General features: G+C 23.6%; 4 protein-coding genes and 1 long non-coding RNA gene across 9 annotated transcripts; 3 read left to right on the forward strand and 2 right to left on the reverse strand.

Annotated features, from left to right (window-relative positions):
• Positions 1–297: 297 nt before the first annotated feature.
• Positions 298–6845, forward strand: LOC127279965 (ATP synthase mitochondrial F1 complex assembly factor 2). Of its 2 annotated transcripts, none has more exons than XM_051302625.1 (7): positions 298–427; positions 604–797; positions 1182–1292; positions 1718–1898; positions 1998–2113; positions 2404–2562; positions 6700–6845. In XM_051302625.1, the coding sequence occupies exons 1-6, from the start codon at positions 370–372 to the stop codon at positions 2554–2556; spliced, it is 813 nt and encodes a 270-aa protein (XP_051158582.1). In that variant the 5' UTR covers positions 298–369; the 3' UTR covers positions 2557–2562; positions 6700–6845. The 2 variants fall into 2 exon arrangements, with proteins under 2 accessions (XP_051158582.1, XP_051158583.1); XM_051302626.1 differs by lacking the exon at positions 6700–6845 and adding an exon at positions 5770–5914.
• On the reverse strand, positions 2574–7829 carry LOC127279967 (protein eyes shut-like). Its single transcript, XM_051302627.1, has 16 exons — positions 7653–7829; positions 7042–7179; positions 6728–6876; positions 6532–6642; positions 6350–6457; positions 6150–6263; positions 5591–6072; positions 5023–5523; positions 4611–4921; positions 4240–4450; positions 4014–4165; positions 3772–3908; positions 3364–3609; positions 3118–3294; positions 2803–3031; positions 2574–2739 (listed from the first exon to the last, which is right to left on the reverse strand). Exons 1-16 carry the CDS (start codon positions 7658–7660, stop codon positions 2661–2663), a joined length of 3153 nt encoding a protein of 1050 aa, XP_051158584.1. The 5' UTR covers positions 7661–7829; the 3' UTR covers positions 2574–2660.
• Positions 7830–8630: 801 nt separating this feature from the next.
• Positions 8631–11318, forward strand: LOC127279964 (serine/threonine-protein phosphatase 2A activator). The gene is made up of 6 exons (XM_051302624.1): positions 8631–9136; positions 9352–9434; positions 9524–9727; positions 9940–10157; positions 10255–10588; positions 10732–11318. The coding sequence occupies exons 1-6, from the start codon at positions 9094–9096 to the stop codon at positions 10858–10860; spliced, it is 1011 nt and encodes a 336-aa protein (XP_051158581.1). The 5' UTR covers positions 8631–9093; the 3' UTR covers positions 10861–11318.
• A 421-nt stretch (positions 11319–11739) lies between these two features.
• LOC127279963 (polypeptide N-acetylgalactosaminyltransferase 13-like) lies at positions 11740–17602 on the forward strand. 2 transcript variants are annotated; one of them, XM_051302622.1, is made up of 11 exons: positions 11740–12385; positions 13450–13793; positions 13933–14042; positions 14200–14380; positions 14485–14654; positions 14815–14982; positions 15176–15275; positions 16003–16412; positions 16497–16639; positions 16726–16992; positions 17159–17602. In XM_051302622.1, the coding sequence occupies exons 2-11, from the start codon at positions 13663–13665 to the stop codon at positions 17300–17302; spliced, it is 1824 nt and encodes a 607-aa protein (XP_051158579.1). In that variant the 5' UTR covers positions 11740–12385; positions 13450–13662; the 3' UTR covers positions 17303–17602. The 2 variants fall into 2 exon arrangements, with proteins under 2 accessions (XP_051158579.1, XP_051158580.1); XM_051302623.1 differs by having other exon boundaries at positions 13455–13793.
• LOC127279968 (uncharacterized) lies at positions 13900–18938 on the reverse strand. Of its 3 annotated transcripts, none has more exons than XR_007842758.1 (5): positions 18729–18938; positions 18053–18191; positions 16715–16903; positions 15409–15596; positions 13900–14015 (listed from the first exon to the last, which is right to left on the reverse strand). It is a non-coding gene; the product is annotated as an uncharacterized LOC127279968 (long non-coding RNA). The 3 variants fall into 3 exon arrangements; XR_007842760.1 differs by lacking the exon at positions 13900–14015 and adding an exon at positions 15215–15321; XR_007842759.1 differs by lacking the exon at positions 18053–18191.

Below are 18938 nucleotides of genomic sequence, written 5' to 3' on the forward strand. Positions count from 1 at the left end.
TCTATAGACTTTTTTCTATACTTGTCTTTCCATTAGTACGCATGTGTCACTTCCTTGTTTTTATTTTCTTTTTAAAAATAATTATCTCCTTAGATAAAAGAAATAAAAAATTATTAAGAAATATACGAAATCATATAATATACAAATTTTGTGTTGAATTTTTATTTTTTTTATCATAAAGTTATTTATTTTAAATTCATGTCAAATACGCGCGAGAATTTTGAACCAATAAGAGCGCTTATTGTCACACATGCGCAGTGTTTAGGATTTGGATCTTTGATTTTAAATAAAATATACATATAATAAAAAAAGGATTTCATCAAAGAAAAGTGTCGTTTTTGTTATAAATGACAGTTTAATATTTTAACAATGTTTTTCGCTAAGTTACGAATATTTATTCCCTCTACAATTACAGTTAGAAACGTGGGTATGTAAATGTTAAAAGTTGTAAACATAACCTCACTTTTTATAACATTTTTATTGTTTATTATAGATAATAAATAAAATTGTTACTATCATTAAATTATTATTGTTTTATTATTATTTTTTTTTTTATAATTTTTTGTATATATTTAATTTTTATCATCTATATTTATTTTTTAGCTACAGTTAAAAGATTTTATAAACAAGCAACAGTTTTATCGAATGGCAATAAATTTGAAATTGCTCTTGATCACAGAAAATTAAAAACTCCAAAGGGAAAAGTTTTTGAAGTTTCCAGTGAGCCATTGGCATTTGCAGTGGCCGTGGAATGGGAAAGTCAAAAAGAAATAATTAATCGAAGCTCAATGCATTTGGTGAGAAAATAATTAAAAATCTATATAGTATACATATTCTTATTTATTATTTACATTATATAGCAAAACAACAAATTACAATAATTTTTATTAACTTAATATAAACTACTTAAATAATTAAACTATTGCCGTTGCCCTTTTTTAGTATTTTTAATAAATTTGTTTTTCAAACTTAAAACAATTGAAATCTACTTTTTATATTATTCATATTTTTTTATAACTTAATTCATATATATATATAAATCTTATAACTTAATTTATATATATCTTATAATTTAATTTTTTTTTTGTTTATTCGAAACAAAAATTAGTCTATAAAAATTTACTCACTTTGGCTATTTTCTACGTATTTTAATTGTTTATTTTTTTTAAAACAAACTACAGACTTCTTTATGCAACACGGTTTTGGACAATCCTCACAATAATAAAAAAGAGGATATTGTATCGGGAATTGTTCAATACTTGGAAACGGACACAATTTTGTTTCAATCAAATGTAAGAAAATTTTATACTTTTATCACATTTCCTTTTTTTCTATTTAATTTCAAATTAATGAAGCTTTTTTAGGGGAAAAAAAAGTTTTAAAAATTTTCAATATATTAATTATATTTATTTATTTTTATATTAATTTTACTTTACGTTTATTTTATTTAATAGTAATATTAATTAGCTGTATTTATATAAATTTTTTTTTTACTATATTTTCAATTTCATTCTAATTTCTAATATGAAAACACTTGAATTCTAATTCTATAAATATTATTTTCAATAATTACGTAAATTCTTTTTTTTTTGATTTCACAAAATTATATTTAAATAAAGAGCTATATAAATTTTTATAGTTTTTTGTATCAATTAATTGTCTTAATATGTAGATAGAAAAAAAATGTTGGGTATTAAAAAGTAATTCCTTTTTACAGGATGAGGAGGAATTGTACAATTTGCAGAAAAATAGATGGGATCCTTTAATACAATGGTTTTGTGATCGATTTCAAGTTGATATTATTAAAACATGTAGTATAGAAGCTCCAAAAGTTACTTTAGATACAAAAGACGTTATAACAAAGCATTTACTCTCTTATAATTTTGAAGCAATTCACGGTAAAATTATTTTTTTTTTGTTATAAAAAAAAAATTGATTTTAAATCCTATAAGTAAATTTTCTTTTTTAAGATAAGAAAAGTTAATGACAATTTTCAGGTTTTAAGTATGGAATTGATACGATAAAATCTGTGATTCTTACATTAGCCGCTTCGGAAAATGTGATTGGGGTCGAAGAAGCCGTTGAACTTTCTCGATTAGAAGAGGAATATCAGGTATTAAATTTTTATTTTTTTTCTCTTTTATTTTGGAACAATAAATAATAAATTTTTGAAAATTTAGAAACAAAATTTCAGGAAAATATTTCTAATTGAAATACTATTAAGGAAAAATTGAATTTCTCAATTATTAAAATATGAAAGTAACAACGAATTATAAATTTTATTTAATATAAAAACAAATTTGCATTTATGGTTAAACTTTATAAATATTAATAATATAAAACAAAAAAATTGTGAATTTCTATTTTTAAATTTTGGAATTTAAAATTTTTTGGTAATTTCAGATAAGTCATTGGGGACGTGTGGAATGGTCGCACGAGCTTAATAAATACGATTTACAATCACGTTTGGCCGCCGCAATAATTTTCATTCATTTGAATTCAAATTCTAAAACTTCTCAACCAAAACTAGATGAAAGTAGAAAAATGGAATTATAAAGAAAGGTATAAAATCACTTACCAAATTTCTTCTTAGTTGATTTAAAATATTGGCTTTTTTTTCTTTTTTAATTTTGTACGTATTAAAATTGCTATTTATCGAGTTACTGACACTTTGGCGAAGTACAGTTCACTGAAGGTATCGAGCAATCGGGTCCTTCCCAGTCTTTCATACAGATGCAACTGAAAATTAAAAAGAATTTTGTTTTTTTTTCATTTTTTTTTTAAATTTCCTTTTGTTTTTACCTGTACGTTGGTCCGTGATTTAAGCAAACGGCACCGTTTTTACACGAATTGTGTGAACATTCAACACGATGACATTCGCCAACACCACGTCCAGTCGCGGGACTCGATTTAGTTATTGGGAAGACATTATCTTCTGTGCGTAATTCAATATCGTATATACAACCCGAAAATCCCGTATGAAGTGGCAAATCATGAGGAAGATTTTCAAAATTCTTCGATTTGTGTCCTCCTAATTAAAAAGATAAAAAAAAAAATAGAAAATAATTTTCAAAAAAAGAAAATCAATTTGAATTTTTTTTACAAAAAATCTCTCACCAACGTAAAGAATCGGTGAGACGTCTAATCTTGTTAGTGTGCCAGGTGTTTCACCAGTTATATTTCCAATACCTTCAATTGAAAGCCATGCTTCTCTTCCTTTTCTTCCAACTCGTAGATTATGAACTTTTTGACTTTTCATATTTAATGGTCTGTCGGTGAATATTCTTCGAATGCCTAAAGAAAATTAATATTTTCTTTTTTTTTAGAGTTTATTTTTGCAAAAAAAAAAAATATTTTACTTACCAGAACCTAAATCCCATGTTAACATTATATAACCGCGAACAAAAGTTACTGAAAAATGATCAGTTATCTCTGCTCTTGTTCCTGATTGTCCTAAATATAAAATGAGGGCAATTTGCTCAATAGTGTGAGGTAAAATATTGAATTTTAATTCCATTTCATTTCTAATAGCAGCAGGCACACCGTAAGCCATATAGGAAGATAAACTTGATGTAAATATTGAAAACGATGGTTGCAATATCGCAAAATCTAGAAATTAATTCATTATAAAATTTTCTTTTTCTTTTAATATTTTTCTTTTTTTAATCTTCTTTATTTCTTAAACGTAAAATATTAAAACAAAAATTTTTAATTAAAGTTAAAAAAAACAAAATTAAACTAAAATTATTTTTCAAAATTACCACTCATTACCTTCTTCGCAATAAAGTCCATGCATTCCAAGTGGGCAAATGCAAAGAAATGTTGTTCCTGGATATGTTATGCAAGTTGCGCCCAAATGACATGGATTATTGTCGCATGCTGATTTTTCACAAAAATCACCTGAATAACTATTTAAAAATGTTAATTTATATAATTAATTTTGATTAATTAATTAATTGATTTAAATCATTTTTTTTTCTTCTAATAAAATTTTTATAATTATTTATTATTACCCTAGTGGACATTTGCAACGAATTGTCCCGTTTGTTTCCTCACAGACACCAGAATTACTGCAAGGATTTGATAAACACAAAAATGATGTACATTCTTCCACTTGATATATTTCTATTGAATCTATAGCGAAATTCCTCTCAATTTCATTTATCTGAAAATGGATACAAATTTTATTATTTTAATTTTATTTTGAAATAAAAAAAAAAAAAAAAAATTGAAATTTACCCTCAGTGAACTCATACAGCCAATAAATCCTAATGCAATTTCCGGTAAATTATAAGTAAATGCAATTGGTATGCCACCTAAATGAAGTCTTGCATTTTGTGGAACAATTTCGTGTGATGGCAAAACTTGTTCTCCACTCATTGCCATTGTATCATTTAATAATAATGTCGCTGAACATTTATCCGTTTTTTCTTCAACTATATAATTAAATCTAATCGAAATAATATTTTGAAATTAATTACAAAATTAATTACAAAATTAAAAAAACAATTTACAATAAAAATTACATAAAAAATACTTTACTTTGAATTATCTAAAAAAAAAAGGGAAATTAATTTTCTTTTCTCTTCTTAATAGACAAAAATTCTCACCTCATTTCAATATTAACATTAAAACCACTATTTATCGGTGAATCAATTTCTCCAAAAAGCATTGTTTGAAGACCGCACGAAAATTGAAATTTCAATTGTCCCATTTCAACATATAATAAAATAAATCTTTCATCATCAAAATAGGAATGAATTATTATTCCACTTTTGGCTTTTGTTCTGATTGTCAATGAAATATGAAATGTATCATTTTTTTCAAATGGTACTTGTTGTCTTATATAAGATTTTCCATTAAATGCCGCATTTTTTATACTCGATGTCAATTTACAATTGTTTTCATAACTGCAGTCACACTGAAAGGACATTTTTTTTTATTCGAAAAAAAATAATAATCTTTTAAAAAAAAATTGTTTTTTAAACTAAAAAAAATGAAATACAAATTTTTTGAATTTACCTTTGTAAAATTAAATAAACAAAGACTTATATTGGCACACTGTTGAATATTACAGGCAAACAAATGTCCATCCGTTGATGGGAAAATACTTTGAACAGTTGTGAAACTTGGTTTTGAAAATGATTCCGTAATTAATGAATTGTTGATTATTGTCGAAAATTCACTTGTTAAAATATTCGATTCAGTGAATGGAGTAACTGACATTGTTGTTGTTGTTGTTAAAACAGATATTTTATCATCAATCGCAGTTGTTGACATTCCTTCATCAATGGAAGTCGTTTCTAATAAATTCTTCTGATCAGTCGTTAAAATTGAAAAATTGGAAGAAATCGTTGTTGTTGGCATTGTCTCAAATAAAGAATTTGTTGTTTCTTCAATAAAAATTGTATTTCCATTAAAACTTTTTCCATAAATTTCCGTTGTTGTTGTTTGTTGAGAAAAATTACCAAAAATATCTGTCTCCGTGATATTTTGTCTCGGTGTCACTTGATCTATGTCCATCTGAAAAAAAAATTTTTAAATAAAAATATTTCATAAAAAAAAAAAAATTTTTCATTTCAAAACTTACTGTGAAATTAAAATTTATTTTTGAAATATCAATGAGACTTTTTACTGTTGAAATTGGCTGGGAACTATCAGTAGTAGTAGTAAAATTGAAATCAGTAAAAATTGACGATGATGTAATAATATTTTCTTGTGTTAATGTTACACTTGTAATTGTTTCAATTGGATTAATTGTTGTTGCAGGTAATTTTGGATAATCAATTGTCGAAATATTGAAACCAATATATTTTGTACACATTTCACCGGCATATTGCACTGGACATGAACATGTAAATGAATTAATTCCATCGATACATGTTCCTCCATTTTCACATTTGGCAAATTTTGCTGCACAATCATCATATTTTAATTCACACAATACACCATGATAATCGGGAACACAATAACAAATTGGTTGAAAATCTTCAAATAGACAAATTGCATTATTTTTACATGGATTTGGATCGCAGAGAATTATTACTTTGTCACAGTCTTTGCCTGTAAAACCTGAAAGAAAATTTTTTTTTTAATTTATCTAAAAATATTTAGATAAAAATTTTAAATTAAAAAAACAAAAAATTTACCAAATAAACAAGCACAGGTGTAAGAAGCGGGAATATTTATACAAAGTCCTCCATTTTGACAAGGTGAACCAAGACATTCATTTATATCCTCTTCACAAAATGATCCCGTCCATCCTGTAAAGAATTTTCTATTTTTATCATTTATTTATAATAAATAAATAAATTCGCATTTTTTTTACCAATAAATTAAATTCCCTTACCTTCTGAACATCGACAAGAAAATGTCGATCCTGGACCTTCGACACATTCGCCGGAATTTTTGCAAATTGTATCATTACAGACGGAAACATCAATTTCACAAAATTCACCTGAAAAAAATTTGCAAAAAAAATTTTAAAATTAAAATAGAAATTTTTTTTCTCCAAATTTTAAAAAAAAATACCTGAATATCCTTCAGGACATTGGCACATTATTCCATTGTAATCTATACAAGTTCCATTGTTGAGACAAGGTTGATTTAAACATTCACTGTATTTTTGCTCACAATTAAAACCTGTTTAGAAGGTAATTATTTATATTAAAAATTAATTTAATTTTTTTTCTATTTCAGAAATTAGATAAAAATTTTTTTTGTTTACCAATGAAGCCTTCAGTACAAGAACAATTGTAAGCTGCGACAGCATCAATACATATGGCACCATTTAAACAAGGATTGGACCAACAGTCATCAAAATTAATTTCACAATTGAGTCCAGTGTAACCATCAATACAGTAACACGAGTACGAGCTATTTTTTTCAATAATTTTTAAATTCAATACATTAATTTTTAGAAAAATTAATTTTACATTAAAAAAAACATTAATTTTAATAGAATTAAGCCAAAAGACTTAATAAAAATTAGAATTACAAACTTTTTTTAAAAAAAATTTTTTTATTAATCATTTTGTTTACCTGTTGCTTTCATCTAAACAGATTCCATTCACACAAGGATGAGAACTACAATGAATCGATGACGATAATGTGATGACAAATGTGGTAAGTAGAATTAAAAAAATCATTTCTTTTCCCTTGACTATACATTTTGAAAATCTAATAAAAAAAACAATTCTTCAATTAACAATCGGAAATATTTATTAAAATTTATTTATTTATTATTTATTAAATTAAATTATTTTAATTAACGAAATTAATAATTATTTAAAAATAAAAATTAATAAATATTAGAAAAGAAATTAATTTTCTTAAAAGTTTAAAAAAAAAGACGAATTTTTTTTCTTAAGGACACAATTATAGGTTTTCTACCCCCTTTCTGTGATAACAACTTCCTTAGTTTAAGTTCAATGATCCCTTTAGTTAACTATATATATATATATATATTGTGTAACATGCATACAATTATGACGTCACAATGTTTTCGAAACGAAATGGTTCGGGCCGGCATAAAAATCTTATATGTAATTGTTGTGAAAATTAAATCGTCAAAAGAAAAAGTAGAAAATTTTTTAAATGAAAAGCTCAAAATTATTTTAATAAATTAATTAAATGAACTAAATTGAATTTACCTGAACATATTTTTTTTTATTGATCACTGGTTTTCATAAAAAAAAAAAAAAAATTGCCTATAAACTTAGTATTATAATGTTATACATTCAACAACTCAGCCAAATTGTTTCCGTGGTAACGTGTAAACAACAAAAAGGGTGTATAGAAAGAATTAAAATACGCTTGCGTCAACAATATAAGAAATTTTTCGATTGATTTGATAAATAAATAAATTAATTAATTAAATAAAATCACAATCACTTTTTTATTGCCCTATTTTTTTTTTTTGAAAATCTTCAACTTTTCGCTGTAGAAAAAAAAATCTTGGAAAAGATTAAATTTATTAATTTACATTTTTTTAAAACTATTTTTCTATTTTTTTAAAAAATATTTAAAAGTAATTTTTTTACTGTTTACATTTAAATTGTTATAAACTTGATTGTTCTCTGTTTTCGTGTGACAGAGGATGTTTCAAATGAATGCCAAAATTTCATACAATTCAATACAAAAAGATTAAAATCAATGTTCAGGTTCAATAATTAATCCATGAATTTTATTGTAAAAAATTCCTGTGAATTTATTTTTTAATATTTTTAATTAGATTTACAGACAAACTGCATTTATTTTTTTATAATTAATAATATATTTATAATTATTTCAATAATTAATTATTTTAATAGTTGAACAAAATTAGAAAACAAAAATTTATTATTGATTATTAGTTTTCGATAAATTGACATATTTTATCTAATTACTATTTTATTTTATAGTTTTTTAAATTATTTTTACAAATTTCGAGAGAAAAAAAATAGGTGTAAATTTTTTAAATTCAAATTTTCCCGGCAATAATTGATAATATGGTTCATAGTTTCTCCGCATGGGATTCCCGGTGTCAACTATCTCTCATATTGGTCAATTTCATATTTGCCCGGGGAACAGCAACCAATGAGCGTATTATTTGAATATACTGCGCGAAGCTATCTGCGTATTCGAATTTTTGATCATGTGACAAACGTCAAAAATGTCAAACAATGTAGTTTTTGATTTGTAAGTTCTACAATAATATAAATTTTGAGAAACTTTTGATCGAAGAAATTCTATTAAAGAATTTTTGCTTTCATTTTACTCTCTAGTCATATTATGGCATTAAATTAAAAACTATTAATACGATTAAAACTGATTGAATACAGTGAAGTTGCAAATAAAAAACTTAATTCTGAAGAATTTTGAGGTTATAACTCATTTAAAAGGATTTTACTGAATTAAATTATTATTCCATTTATTTTTCTACATGTGCGTTTTATTTATAATCAGTTAATTCATTCAGTGTTAAAATAATTCCAAGATTTGGTTGTAAAGTGACAAAAAACATTTTTTAATTATTTTCATTGTAAAATTGCAATATTTTACTATATATAGAGTTTTTTTAAGGCGAACAAAGTGGAAAATTATTCTATAAACATGTCGACAACAAATTGTCAACAAAAAGAATTTAAACTATCACGTGAGTAATAAGAATTTATTTTATAGAAAAACTTTTGAGGTTAGGAATTGTTTTTTTATTTGTTAATTTCATTTTTTTTAAACAATATACTAATTTAAGTCGAATTTCTTTTGGATTCTATTATTTTTTTGTTTTCTTTGTTAATTGTTTTTTTTATTACATACATATTGTTTTAATTTGTCAATTTTTTGAAATTCTTATTTGTTTCCAAATAGCGGATCACGAATTTATTGTGCCAATAAAAGGGATAAAAAATCCAAATGATATGATCGTTTGGCAAAAATCCGAGGCTTATTTTGTATGTATATAATTGTTAAACAAAATTTTTGAATTTTATATATTAAAAATTTTTTTTTTTTTTTTTAACAATATTTAACAATTTTACAGGAATATTTGGGTTTTATTCTCGCAATTAATGAATCTATTCAAGGAAAAAGTATTAATGCACAAACGGAAACATCATTAATCGTTGATAAAGTCATGAAAATGTTGAATAAATTCGATGATTGGATAACTGAGATTCCGCCAATTGATCAGCCTCAACGTTTTGGAAATCAAGCGTTTCGTACTTGGCACAGTAAAATACAAGAGGTAAATATTTTTAAATAAAATAAATTTATTATTATTTTTAAAGATAAACTAAATTTTTTGTAATATATTATTTAATATTAAGTTGAATAATAAAAATAAGTGAAATTAAAAAATTAATTAATTATAAAAATTTGTCATTGTTTTCTTTTTTTTAATGTTGGAAAAATATTTATAATATTTAATTGATGAATTTAAAAAAATTTATTTTACAGTCCTCGATTGATGAATTAAAAGAAGTATTGCCAGAAGAAATATACAAAGCAATTCCTGAAATAGTTGAATATTTACTTGAAGGTTTTGGAAATCCAACGCGTATTGATTATGGAACTGGTCATGAAATGGCATTTATTATGTTTTTGTGTTGTATGTTTAAAATTGGAGCTTTTAAAGAGCATGATAAAGTAACAGTTGCACTTAAAATATTCAACAGGTATTTTTATTGAAAAAATTTAATAAGTTCTTCAAATTTCATAAAATATAAAGATTATTTTATAAATTAAATTAAAATTCATTTTTTTTTTGAATAGGTATTTAGAAATTGTTCGAAGACTGCAGTTAATTTATAAAATGGAACCGGCTGGAAGTCATGGTGTTTGGAGTCTCGATGATTATCAATTTGTTCCCTTTATTTGGGGAAGTGCACAATTAAATGGTCATCCACGAATTGAGCCACAACATTTCGTTGATCATGGAGTAGTGGAAAATTATGGAAAACAATATATGTTTCTTGGATGTATTGATTATATTTGTAAAGTGAAAACTGGACCATTTGCTGAACATTCTAATCAACTTTGGAACGTTAGCGCAGTATCGTCATGGTCAAAAGTAAATAGTGGTCTTATAAGAATGTATAAAGCTGAGGTAAATTTATTTTTTATTATTATTATTACTTTATTATGAATTTATTACTTAATAAATAATTTTAATTTTGTTTCTAATATTTTCAGGTTTCATTAATATTTATTTTTTCATTTGTTTTTTTTATTTACTTTTTTTATTTTCAGGTCTTGGCCAAATTTCCAGTTATTCAACATGTTTTATTTGGTTCCTTATTCTCTATAAAACAAGCACCGGAAGGCGCTAATTGTAATGCATCTCTTCTTGGTCCTTCGGCAGGATTGAATCGTATATAAATCTTCCTTTTTTTAAAATTAATTTTCGAATTTGAAATAGTAGATTGTGAAAAGTAATTTTGCAAATAGCATTGGTGCTGCTGGCAGTTAAGTATACGAAAAAGAAAAAAAAAAGTTTAATCAATTCCTTGTTAATGATTCGATATTTTTGAAAATACTCATTTTTTTTTTGTTTACTTTAATTTACAGTTAAATGAAAAAAAAATTCAATTTTATTAAAATGAAATTTCATTGAAAAAAAAATAATGTAAGTATTAAGTTTTTAATGCTATTATTATAATTGTAATTATTATAGTTGATATAAAATATTTTTTAAATATCGTTAATTGAATGGAAGAAAATTAAAATAATTAAGAGTGTATGTGTGTAATAGATGTATCTAGTGTAATTTTTTCTGCTTCAATTCGAAAAATGTTTGTGAATATAGGAAAATTGAAAAAAAATATATATATATTTAATTAAGAAAAGTTTATTTGTTTTCATAAAAAAGAAACCATCAGTTAATAAAATAAAAATAAACTACTGAATAAAATTATTATTTAAATTTTAAAACAACTTAATAAATAATTTTTTTTATGGTCAATTAAAATTTTTTTTTAATTTAATATTTTAACTTTTTAAAAAATAAGAAATTGATGGTGAATAATATATTTGAAAAACTTAAAAAAGTTTACAAAGGAGAAATAAATTTTATTTTTATCTTTTTTATAAAAAAAATTAATTGCCTTACAATTGAATTTTAATTATTTTTCTTAATTATTATTTATTAATCATTATTATTATTATTATTATTATTATTATTATTAATAATACATTAATTAATTAAAAATAAATAATTATTTGTAATAATATAATTTTTCTATGTAACTAATTTGTGCCTTGAAAAAAAAAAAAAATTTCTTTTCACCTTGCATTTCTGTTGAAAAGGACGACTTCTACACCTGTTGTTATATTGACGAGAGAATAAAAGTGGTTTTCGACCTGTTAGTCAATGTTCCATCTCCTCCACCTTGAGACCTGAACGTGATGACGTCATCAAATTACAAAAGTTGGATGAAGAGTTGAGCCGCAGCCATTTCAGTCCGAGTTAACCAGACCATAGAAGACGAAGGCTTGATATTACAATTTGTTGCGTCGATCATTGATCTATATATGTATATATATATATCATGTCGATATGGTGATTCCCTGAAATGATCTACAATTCTTGTGAAGATCATTTATCATCATATTATATAGTTCAATGACTTCGTGGAATATTATTCTAAGACATACAACTATAAACAAATTCAAAGTGATTTTTGTTATCTCATAATCGGTGAATTTTATTTCATATAATATATATTTTTTTTATACTAAACATTTCGTTTAAAAACTGCATCAAAAGGATTCTTGAGAGGCATAACTATTACTATATTGAAAAGCAAACGCCCAGGTGAAAGGGAATTTATTGTTGAGGAACATTTCGTCTATATACAGAATATTTCATTCATAGAATTGTGAATTTTTATCAGAATGAATCCAGGTGAGAGACTATAATCAAATTTTTATTATTACCGAGTACTTCTTTTCAAAAAATTATTTTTTATTTAATTTTTATTTTTAATATTTTATTTAATTTTTATTTAATTTTTATTTAATTTTTATTTTTAATATTTTATTTAATTTTTAATTAATTTTTATTTTTAATATTTTATTTATTTTTTAATTAATAGTTATCAATACGAAAAAAAAGAATATTTACAATGATCAAAATTAATGATAATTTTCATTAAGAATAATAAAAACAATTACAATAAATAATAGTAATTATTAGTATTGTAAAAATTTTCCTAAAATTATTTTTTATTTAATTTTGTTTTATATTTTAATATTTAAATGATTATATTTTATTTTTATATTTAATCTATTATTCTTTATCATTTTTTCTATAATTTTTAAAGAATATAAATTAAAATTTTTTAATTAGTTAATTGATGATTTAAAAATTAATATTAATAATTATTAAATAATAATATAATAAATAAATATATTTTTAAAATAATATTATTGAATGAATGTTGAGTGTTAAAGCCATATATATGTAATTAACTATGGGAAATTGCTCTCTAGAAAAAAACAATTTCTCAATGAATTAAATTAATCATTGTAGCGTTGAATTAAGAACAAAGAATGTCTCAAGTTCTTAACATGAAGAGTTTCACACAAGTGCTCATTATATAACAAATTATGTACAATTATTGTGCGTGGGTAGGTTTTACAAAATGTTAATTTTCTCAAAGTGCACATTTATGTTGTCTTTTCAAATTATAAGGATGTAGAATAAAACATTCATCTATACGAGAAATTTTTTTATTTCAATCAAATATAATTTAAGCAAAAAAAAATTTTTTTATAATATTCTTAATAAATAAACTATTTATTTAAAATAATTTCTTATGGTACAAGTAAATTTTTTTTTGTTTTTAACTAAAAAAAGAAAAATTAAATAAAATTTATTTAAGAAATAAATATATTTTTTTTTGAGTGTAAATTAACATAAATTAAAAAAAAAAAATTATAAATAATAAATTGTGTTATTATTTTCAGTACAGATTTTCAAAATAAAATATTGTTGACAATTCAATGATGACATCGAATAATAGTGAAAATAAAAGAAAAACGTGAAGATAATAAAATGTATTTGATAAAATTTCAATAAACATTGAGTTTTGGAATTTATTTATTTTGTCAAATGATTTTCGTTTGGATCTTTATACAGTGATTTTTGAATTAAATGATTAGAAGATTATTTCTTGAGCAATGATGTGGCCAATAGTGAGAAAAATATGTCGAATTAGACTGATTGTATTGTTTACAATATTTGTCGTTGGTTTAATTTTTATTTGGTCAAAAATTGGAATTCAAAACGATGGCAATTTTAATGCATTTCGGTTAGTTTATTGAATTATTTTTCAATTTATTTTCATTTGATATTTATAATATATAATTTATTTATCGACATTAAAATTATTAATTCAATCAAGTGTATAAAAATAGATTTAAAAAAATAATTTTAATTAATGTTTATAGATCATCAGACAGAGGGAAAGATTACATAGATCGAAGAGGAATTCACGTTGTGGTTGGTCATTATATTGGCGATTCGGTCGATCCTTTAAAAAGTCCCAATATTACAAAAGGTATAATTTTGTAAAAAAAAAATTAATTTAATACAAAAAAATTTGTTTTCATTTGTCATTGAATATTTTTTTAAGTTTTAATTAAAAGTGTTAAAAATTTGAAAATTTTTATTTTACACTTTTGCAAATGATAATTGATTGTTTATATTTTGTTTAGATCTAATTAATAAAAATATGTTTAATCCCCGACCATTTGAGGGAAGAGATGGAGATCCAGTTTTGATTCCTTCAAAAGATTTTTATGTGATGCAACAACTTTTTCAAATAAATAGATTTAATTTAATGGCAAGCGATCGAATTCCTTTGAATAGATCGTTGCCTGACGTTAGGAAAAAAAGGTTTGTTAATTAATTTTTCTTATTTTCTTATTTGTTTTTTTTTTATGTTGAGTAAAAATAAATTGGTTACATTATTTTATTTATTATAATTATTTTTATTTTAGGTGTATATCACGTTATGCAAATATTGATGGTTTGCCAAAAACTTCAATTATTATAGTTTTTCATAATGAAGCTTGGAGCACACTTTTACGAACGGTTCATAGTGTTATTAACAGATCTCCAAGACAATTGCTTGAGGAAATTATTTTAGTTGATGATAATAGTGATCGAGGTATGAACATTTTTTTAAATTTTCTTTTGGGTTTATTTTATTTATTTTTATTTATTTATTTAAGTATTTTTTATTCTTTATTTTTTAAATTTTAATTTATTTACTTTTTCACTACTTTATTTTCTATTTGAGTTAACAGTAAATTTTTATCTGAAAACAGAATTTCTCAAGACTCCATTGGATGAATATGTGAAAAATTTAACTGTACCAACTTATGTTTTGAGATCTGTAAAAAGAGTGGGACTCATAAATGCGAGACTTTTAGGTGCTAATGCAGCAAAGGGAGAAGTTCTCACATTTTTGGATGCTCATTGCGAATGCACGGTTGGTAGGTGAGATCTGATTATTTAAATACACAATATTAATGAAAATTCATTTTCTATTTATTTATTCTTTTGAAATATTTAAATTCAATTTTTTTTTTTAATATCTTAAACGTATAAAGAATTTAATAATTGATTAGTTATAATTTTAAGAGTTTGTTTTTATTTTTAAAAATTAATTAATTTACTAATCAACAGGATGGCTGGAACCTCTACTTGAAGCAATTTCGAAAAATAGAACCAGAGTTGTTGCTCCAGTGATAGATATCATTAACGATGATACTTTTAGTTATGTCAGGTAAATTATTATTTTTTTTTAATTTTTTACAATTTAATATTTTCTTCTTGTTAAATCGAGACAAATAAAAATTAATTTTTTTCATTTCTAACTATAATATGTAAATACGGAAATATGTTTCGTTATTATTTACCTTTTGAAAATGATGTCATTTAATATCATGTTTTGGGGTTGCATATGGCACACGAACCGGAACAGTTTGCTTATTTTACAATGATTTGAGATCATTGCGGTCACCAATTGATCTTTGGCCTTAGATCACGACACAAAGCTTGAGACTCTTGAAAATTGCCCCAACTTTTAATATCCGTCTTATGAAATCTATAGATTTAAAGTAATTTTTTTTTTATTTTAATAACAATAATTTTTTAAAACACTTATGTTATATTTTTTAATTATATTGTAATTTAATTTTGTACTTTGGTATTCGTTTTTCTATTCGTAAATGAATAAATAATAATAATAATAATCACAACTAAAATGTAATTAAAGTCTTTTTGACCTTTGCTATATAATAATAAAATGAAACTGTATTAAAAGATTAAATTTCAAATTTGCCAGGCTGATTAATCTGTTTTACGATTACAACAAGTAGGAAGTTTATTTCTTCATTTTATTGCAAAATAAATTAAAAGATTAAACTGCTAATCAATAAATTTATCATTGACGTTAAAAAATTTTTTCCAAATTATTGATAATAAAAAATTTTTTTTTTGGAATTTTTCAGATCATTTGAATTGCATTGGGGAGCTTTTAATTGGGATCTTCATTTTCGATGGTTGACATTGAGTGGTCAAGTTTTAAAGGAACGTCGTGAAAATATTGTTGAACCATTTAAAACACCAGCAATGGCTGGTGGATTATTTTCAATGGATAAAAATTATTTTTTTGCCCTTGGTAGTTATGATGATCAAATGCAAATTTGGGGTGGAGAAAATCTTGAATTGTCATTTCGTGTTTGGCAATGTGGAGGTTCAATTGAAATTGCTCCATGTTCTCATGTTGGTCATTTATTTAGAAAATCATCACCGTATACATTTCCCGGTGGTGTTGGTGAAATTCTTTATGGAAATCTTGCGCGTGTTGCTCTCGTTTGGATGGATGAGTGGGCGGATTTTTATTTTAAATTTAATCCCCGTGAGTTGAAAAATAATTAATAATTTCAAAAAAATGAAATTCATTTTTTTTTCTATTTTATTGAAATTTAATTTTTTTAAACAGAAGCTGAAAGAGTGAAAGATAAGCAACAAGTGAGATCACGATTGGAAATGAGAAAAGCCCTAAAATGTAAAAATTTTGAATGGTATTTGGACAATGTGTGGCCCGAGCATTTTTTTCCAAAAAAAAATCGATTTTTTGGCAAGGTATATTAGATTTAAAAATTGAGAAATAATTTTTATAAAAATGAAATAATATATAATAAATTTTTTAAAATGTACCTTTTTTTTAGATTCAACACGTTCAATCGGAAAATTGTTTAATGAGACCAATGGGTAAGGGAACGTATAATCATCCAGCGGGAAATGTAATAATTCTTCCATGTATAAATCCTCCAAATTTGGTCCAAATGTTTGTGATGACCAAAGAAGGTGTGATAATGACAGATGAAAGTGTCTGTTTGGATGCACCTGAAAAAGATACTCAACACATTAAACCAAAAGTAAAGATTATGATGTGCAATGGTCTCGAGAGACAAAAGTGGGAGTACAATGAGGAGGTAATTATTTTAAAATTACTTTATTTCCTTTTTATATTCTGTATTACTGACATTAAAACTACTTTCTCGTTTTTTTTTCCTTTATTTTATTAAATTTAAAAAAATCCAAATTTAGTTTTATTTTTTTATTTTTCTATTTTATTAAATGTCTTATTGTATTTCTCAGACCAGGAAATTGATTCACAAATCATCAGGAATGTGTTTGACGGTGTCGAGTGATAACAAAGAAGGTCCAGTGATAGCCTCATGTGACGAGAGCGTGGACCAAGAATGGATGTTGAAATCAATTCTTTGGAAAAATGATTCCTAATTAAATTATACAATTTCAATAGTATAATTATTTCGCTCAGAAATATTTTGTAAATTCCACTCAATTTTTATTCAAAAAAAAAAGGAAAAATCGCAATAATTTAGAAAACTTTTTTTTAAAAATAAATTTCCCCATAGATGATATTAATTGCAAAAGACTGATATTTAGATAAATTTATATTTTATAAGTTTAGTTCGTAAACTTGTAAGTACTTAAGTGTGTCTGTTTCGCGGATGTTTGCAAATTTTTTTTTTTTAATGTATGCAGTAATTAATAAAAAAAATTATCTTAAAATTTGTTTCAATATTTGTATTGAATTTTCCTTAATAATTTAATAATTTTTTTTTTTATTATATTAAATTATCAAAAAAGAAAAATGAAATAGAAATAAAAAAAATGAAATTAAATTTAGAAAATAAAAAAATTTTTAACTATAAAATGAAAAAAAAAATCGGAACTTTCTTAAATAAGAAGAGCGTTTCTGGAAAGAGAGGTAATTTTTTTCTTTTTTTTTTTTTTTTTTTCATTTTTGACATTGAAGGGTGTTTCCGCCTCGACTTTAAATTAGTTAATCTGACATCAACATGTTCTTTTCAAGGCGTTGGACTTTCTCAAATTATATATTTTTTTTTCTGACACGTGCGCGCTTGCTTTTAAAGAAAGTACTCGTAATTCAAAGTCGTAATCTCGCGCAAGCGGTATTGTGCGTTGAGAGACGACGCGTTTATAAAGCTGACATTGTGCGCTCACTTCCTCGATTTCAGCTTTTCCTCTTCAACTGGTCTGCGGAGAAAACTGCTCTCATTTGAAAGAAAAAAAAAAAAAAAAAAAATCATTTTTATTCTGTCTTTATTGCCAAGTTCAACTCGAACGTAAATTCAAGCAATTTCTAAAAGCAAAAAGCATTTTTTTATTTTAAATATTTTAATTTTTAATTATAAGCGAAAAGAAAATTAATGTGTATAAAATATTATCCTAAATAATTTCATTTTCCTTTTGAGAATAATAAAAAAAACTTTTTTTTCTGAAAAATAAATAAATTCTAAAAAAATAGTAAACTTAAAAATAAAAAGTACAAAAATTAATATAATTAATATAAAAAGAGAGAAAAAAACTAGCTATTAATTAATTAAAAAACAAAAACGCATAGTAATTATAATTATATATAAAAAGAGGAATTTTTTACAAAATATTAATAAAATTATTCTATTCATTAGAAATTATTAATATAATTAATTCCGACGTGAGATTCGGTCCATTTTATAACAAAATATTTTAAAACTAGATAAATGTTTATGAAATTTGAATAAAATAAACACATTTTGAAATTATATTAATTGACTCTCAATTTTAGATAAAAAAAAATAAATAATAAATATTTTCGAAACTATTATAGTAAAAATAAATAAACAAATTTTGAGGTTACCTTTGCTTTTTTACGAATCAAACATTAATTTAATCGAATTTCTCTATTTTCACACTTTTCTTATTCATTAATTAAAAGAAAAACCCATTGAAAACATAACAAAAAAAGTGTAACTAACATAATTAATCAAAAAATTACTTTTATTGATAAATTCAATGAAAATTGTTATTTATTTCAATTTTTGTTGACATTTTATTTTCAATGTTTTTA

The sequence above is a fragment of the Leptopilina boulardi genome, unplaced genomic scaffold, assembly GCF_019393585.1.
Source record: "Leptopilina boulardi isolate dan_hultmark-lab unplaced genomic scaffold, ZJU_Lbou_2.1 LbouV2_229, whole genome shotgun sequence".
Lineage (NCBI taxonomy): Eukaryota > Metazoa > Arthropoda > Insecta > Hymenoptera > Figitidae > Leptopilina > Leptopilina boulardi.

Excerpts from the sequence above, each read along its gene's own strand:
- LOC127279965 (XM_051302625.1), top strand. The coding sequence starts at position 370 with ATGTTTTTCGCTAAGTTACGAATATTTATTCCCTCTACAATTACAGTT. Across the intron at positions 1,899-1,997 it reads TAATTTTGAAGCAATTCACG|GTTTTAAGTATGGAATTGAT; the intron begins GTAAAATTATTT and ends GACAATTTTCAG. Across the intron at positions 2,114-2,403 it reads GATTAGAAGAGGAATATCAG|ATAAGTCATTGGGGACGTGT; the intron begins GTATTAAATTTT and ends TGGTAATTTCAG.
- LOC127279967 (XM_051302627.1), bottom strand. Across the intron at positions 4,451-4,610 it reads AATGTTAATATTGAAATGAG|ATTTAATTATATAGTTGAAG; the intron begins GTGAGAATTTTT and ends TATTTCGATTAG. Across the intron at positions 2,740-2,802 it reads AATCACGGACCAACGTACAG|TTGCATCTGTATGAAAGACT; the intron begins GTAAAAACAAAA and ends TTTAATTTTCAG.
- LOC127279964 (XM_051302624.1), top strand. The coding sequence starts at position 9,094 with ATGTCGACAACAAATTGTCAACAAAAAGAATTTAAACTATCAC. Across the intron at positions 9,728-9,939 it reads GGCACAGTAAAATACAAGAG|TCCTCGATTGATGAATTAAA; the intron begins GTAAATATTTTT and ends TTTATTTTACAG. Across the intron at positions 10,589-10,731 it reads TAAGAATGTATAAAGCTGAG|GTCTTGGCCAAATTTCCAGT; the intron begins GTAAATTTATTT and ends TTTTATTTTCAG.
- LOC127279963 (XM_051302622.1), top strand. The coding sequence starts at position 13,663 with ATGATGTGGCCAATAGTGAGAAAAATATGTCGAATTAGACTGATTGTA. Across the intron at positions 13,794-13,932 it reads GGCAATTTTAATGCATTTCG|ATCATCAGACAGAGGGAAAG; the intron begins GTTAGTTTATTG and ends TAATGTTTATAG. Across the intron at positions 14,043-14,199 it reads AAGTCCCAATATTACAAAAG|ATCTAATTAATAAAAATATG; the intron begins GTATAATTTTGT and ends TATTTTGTTTAG.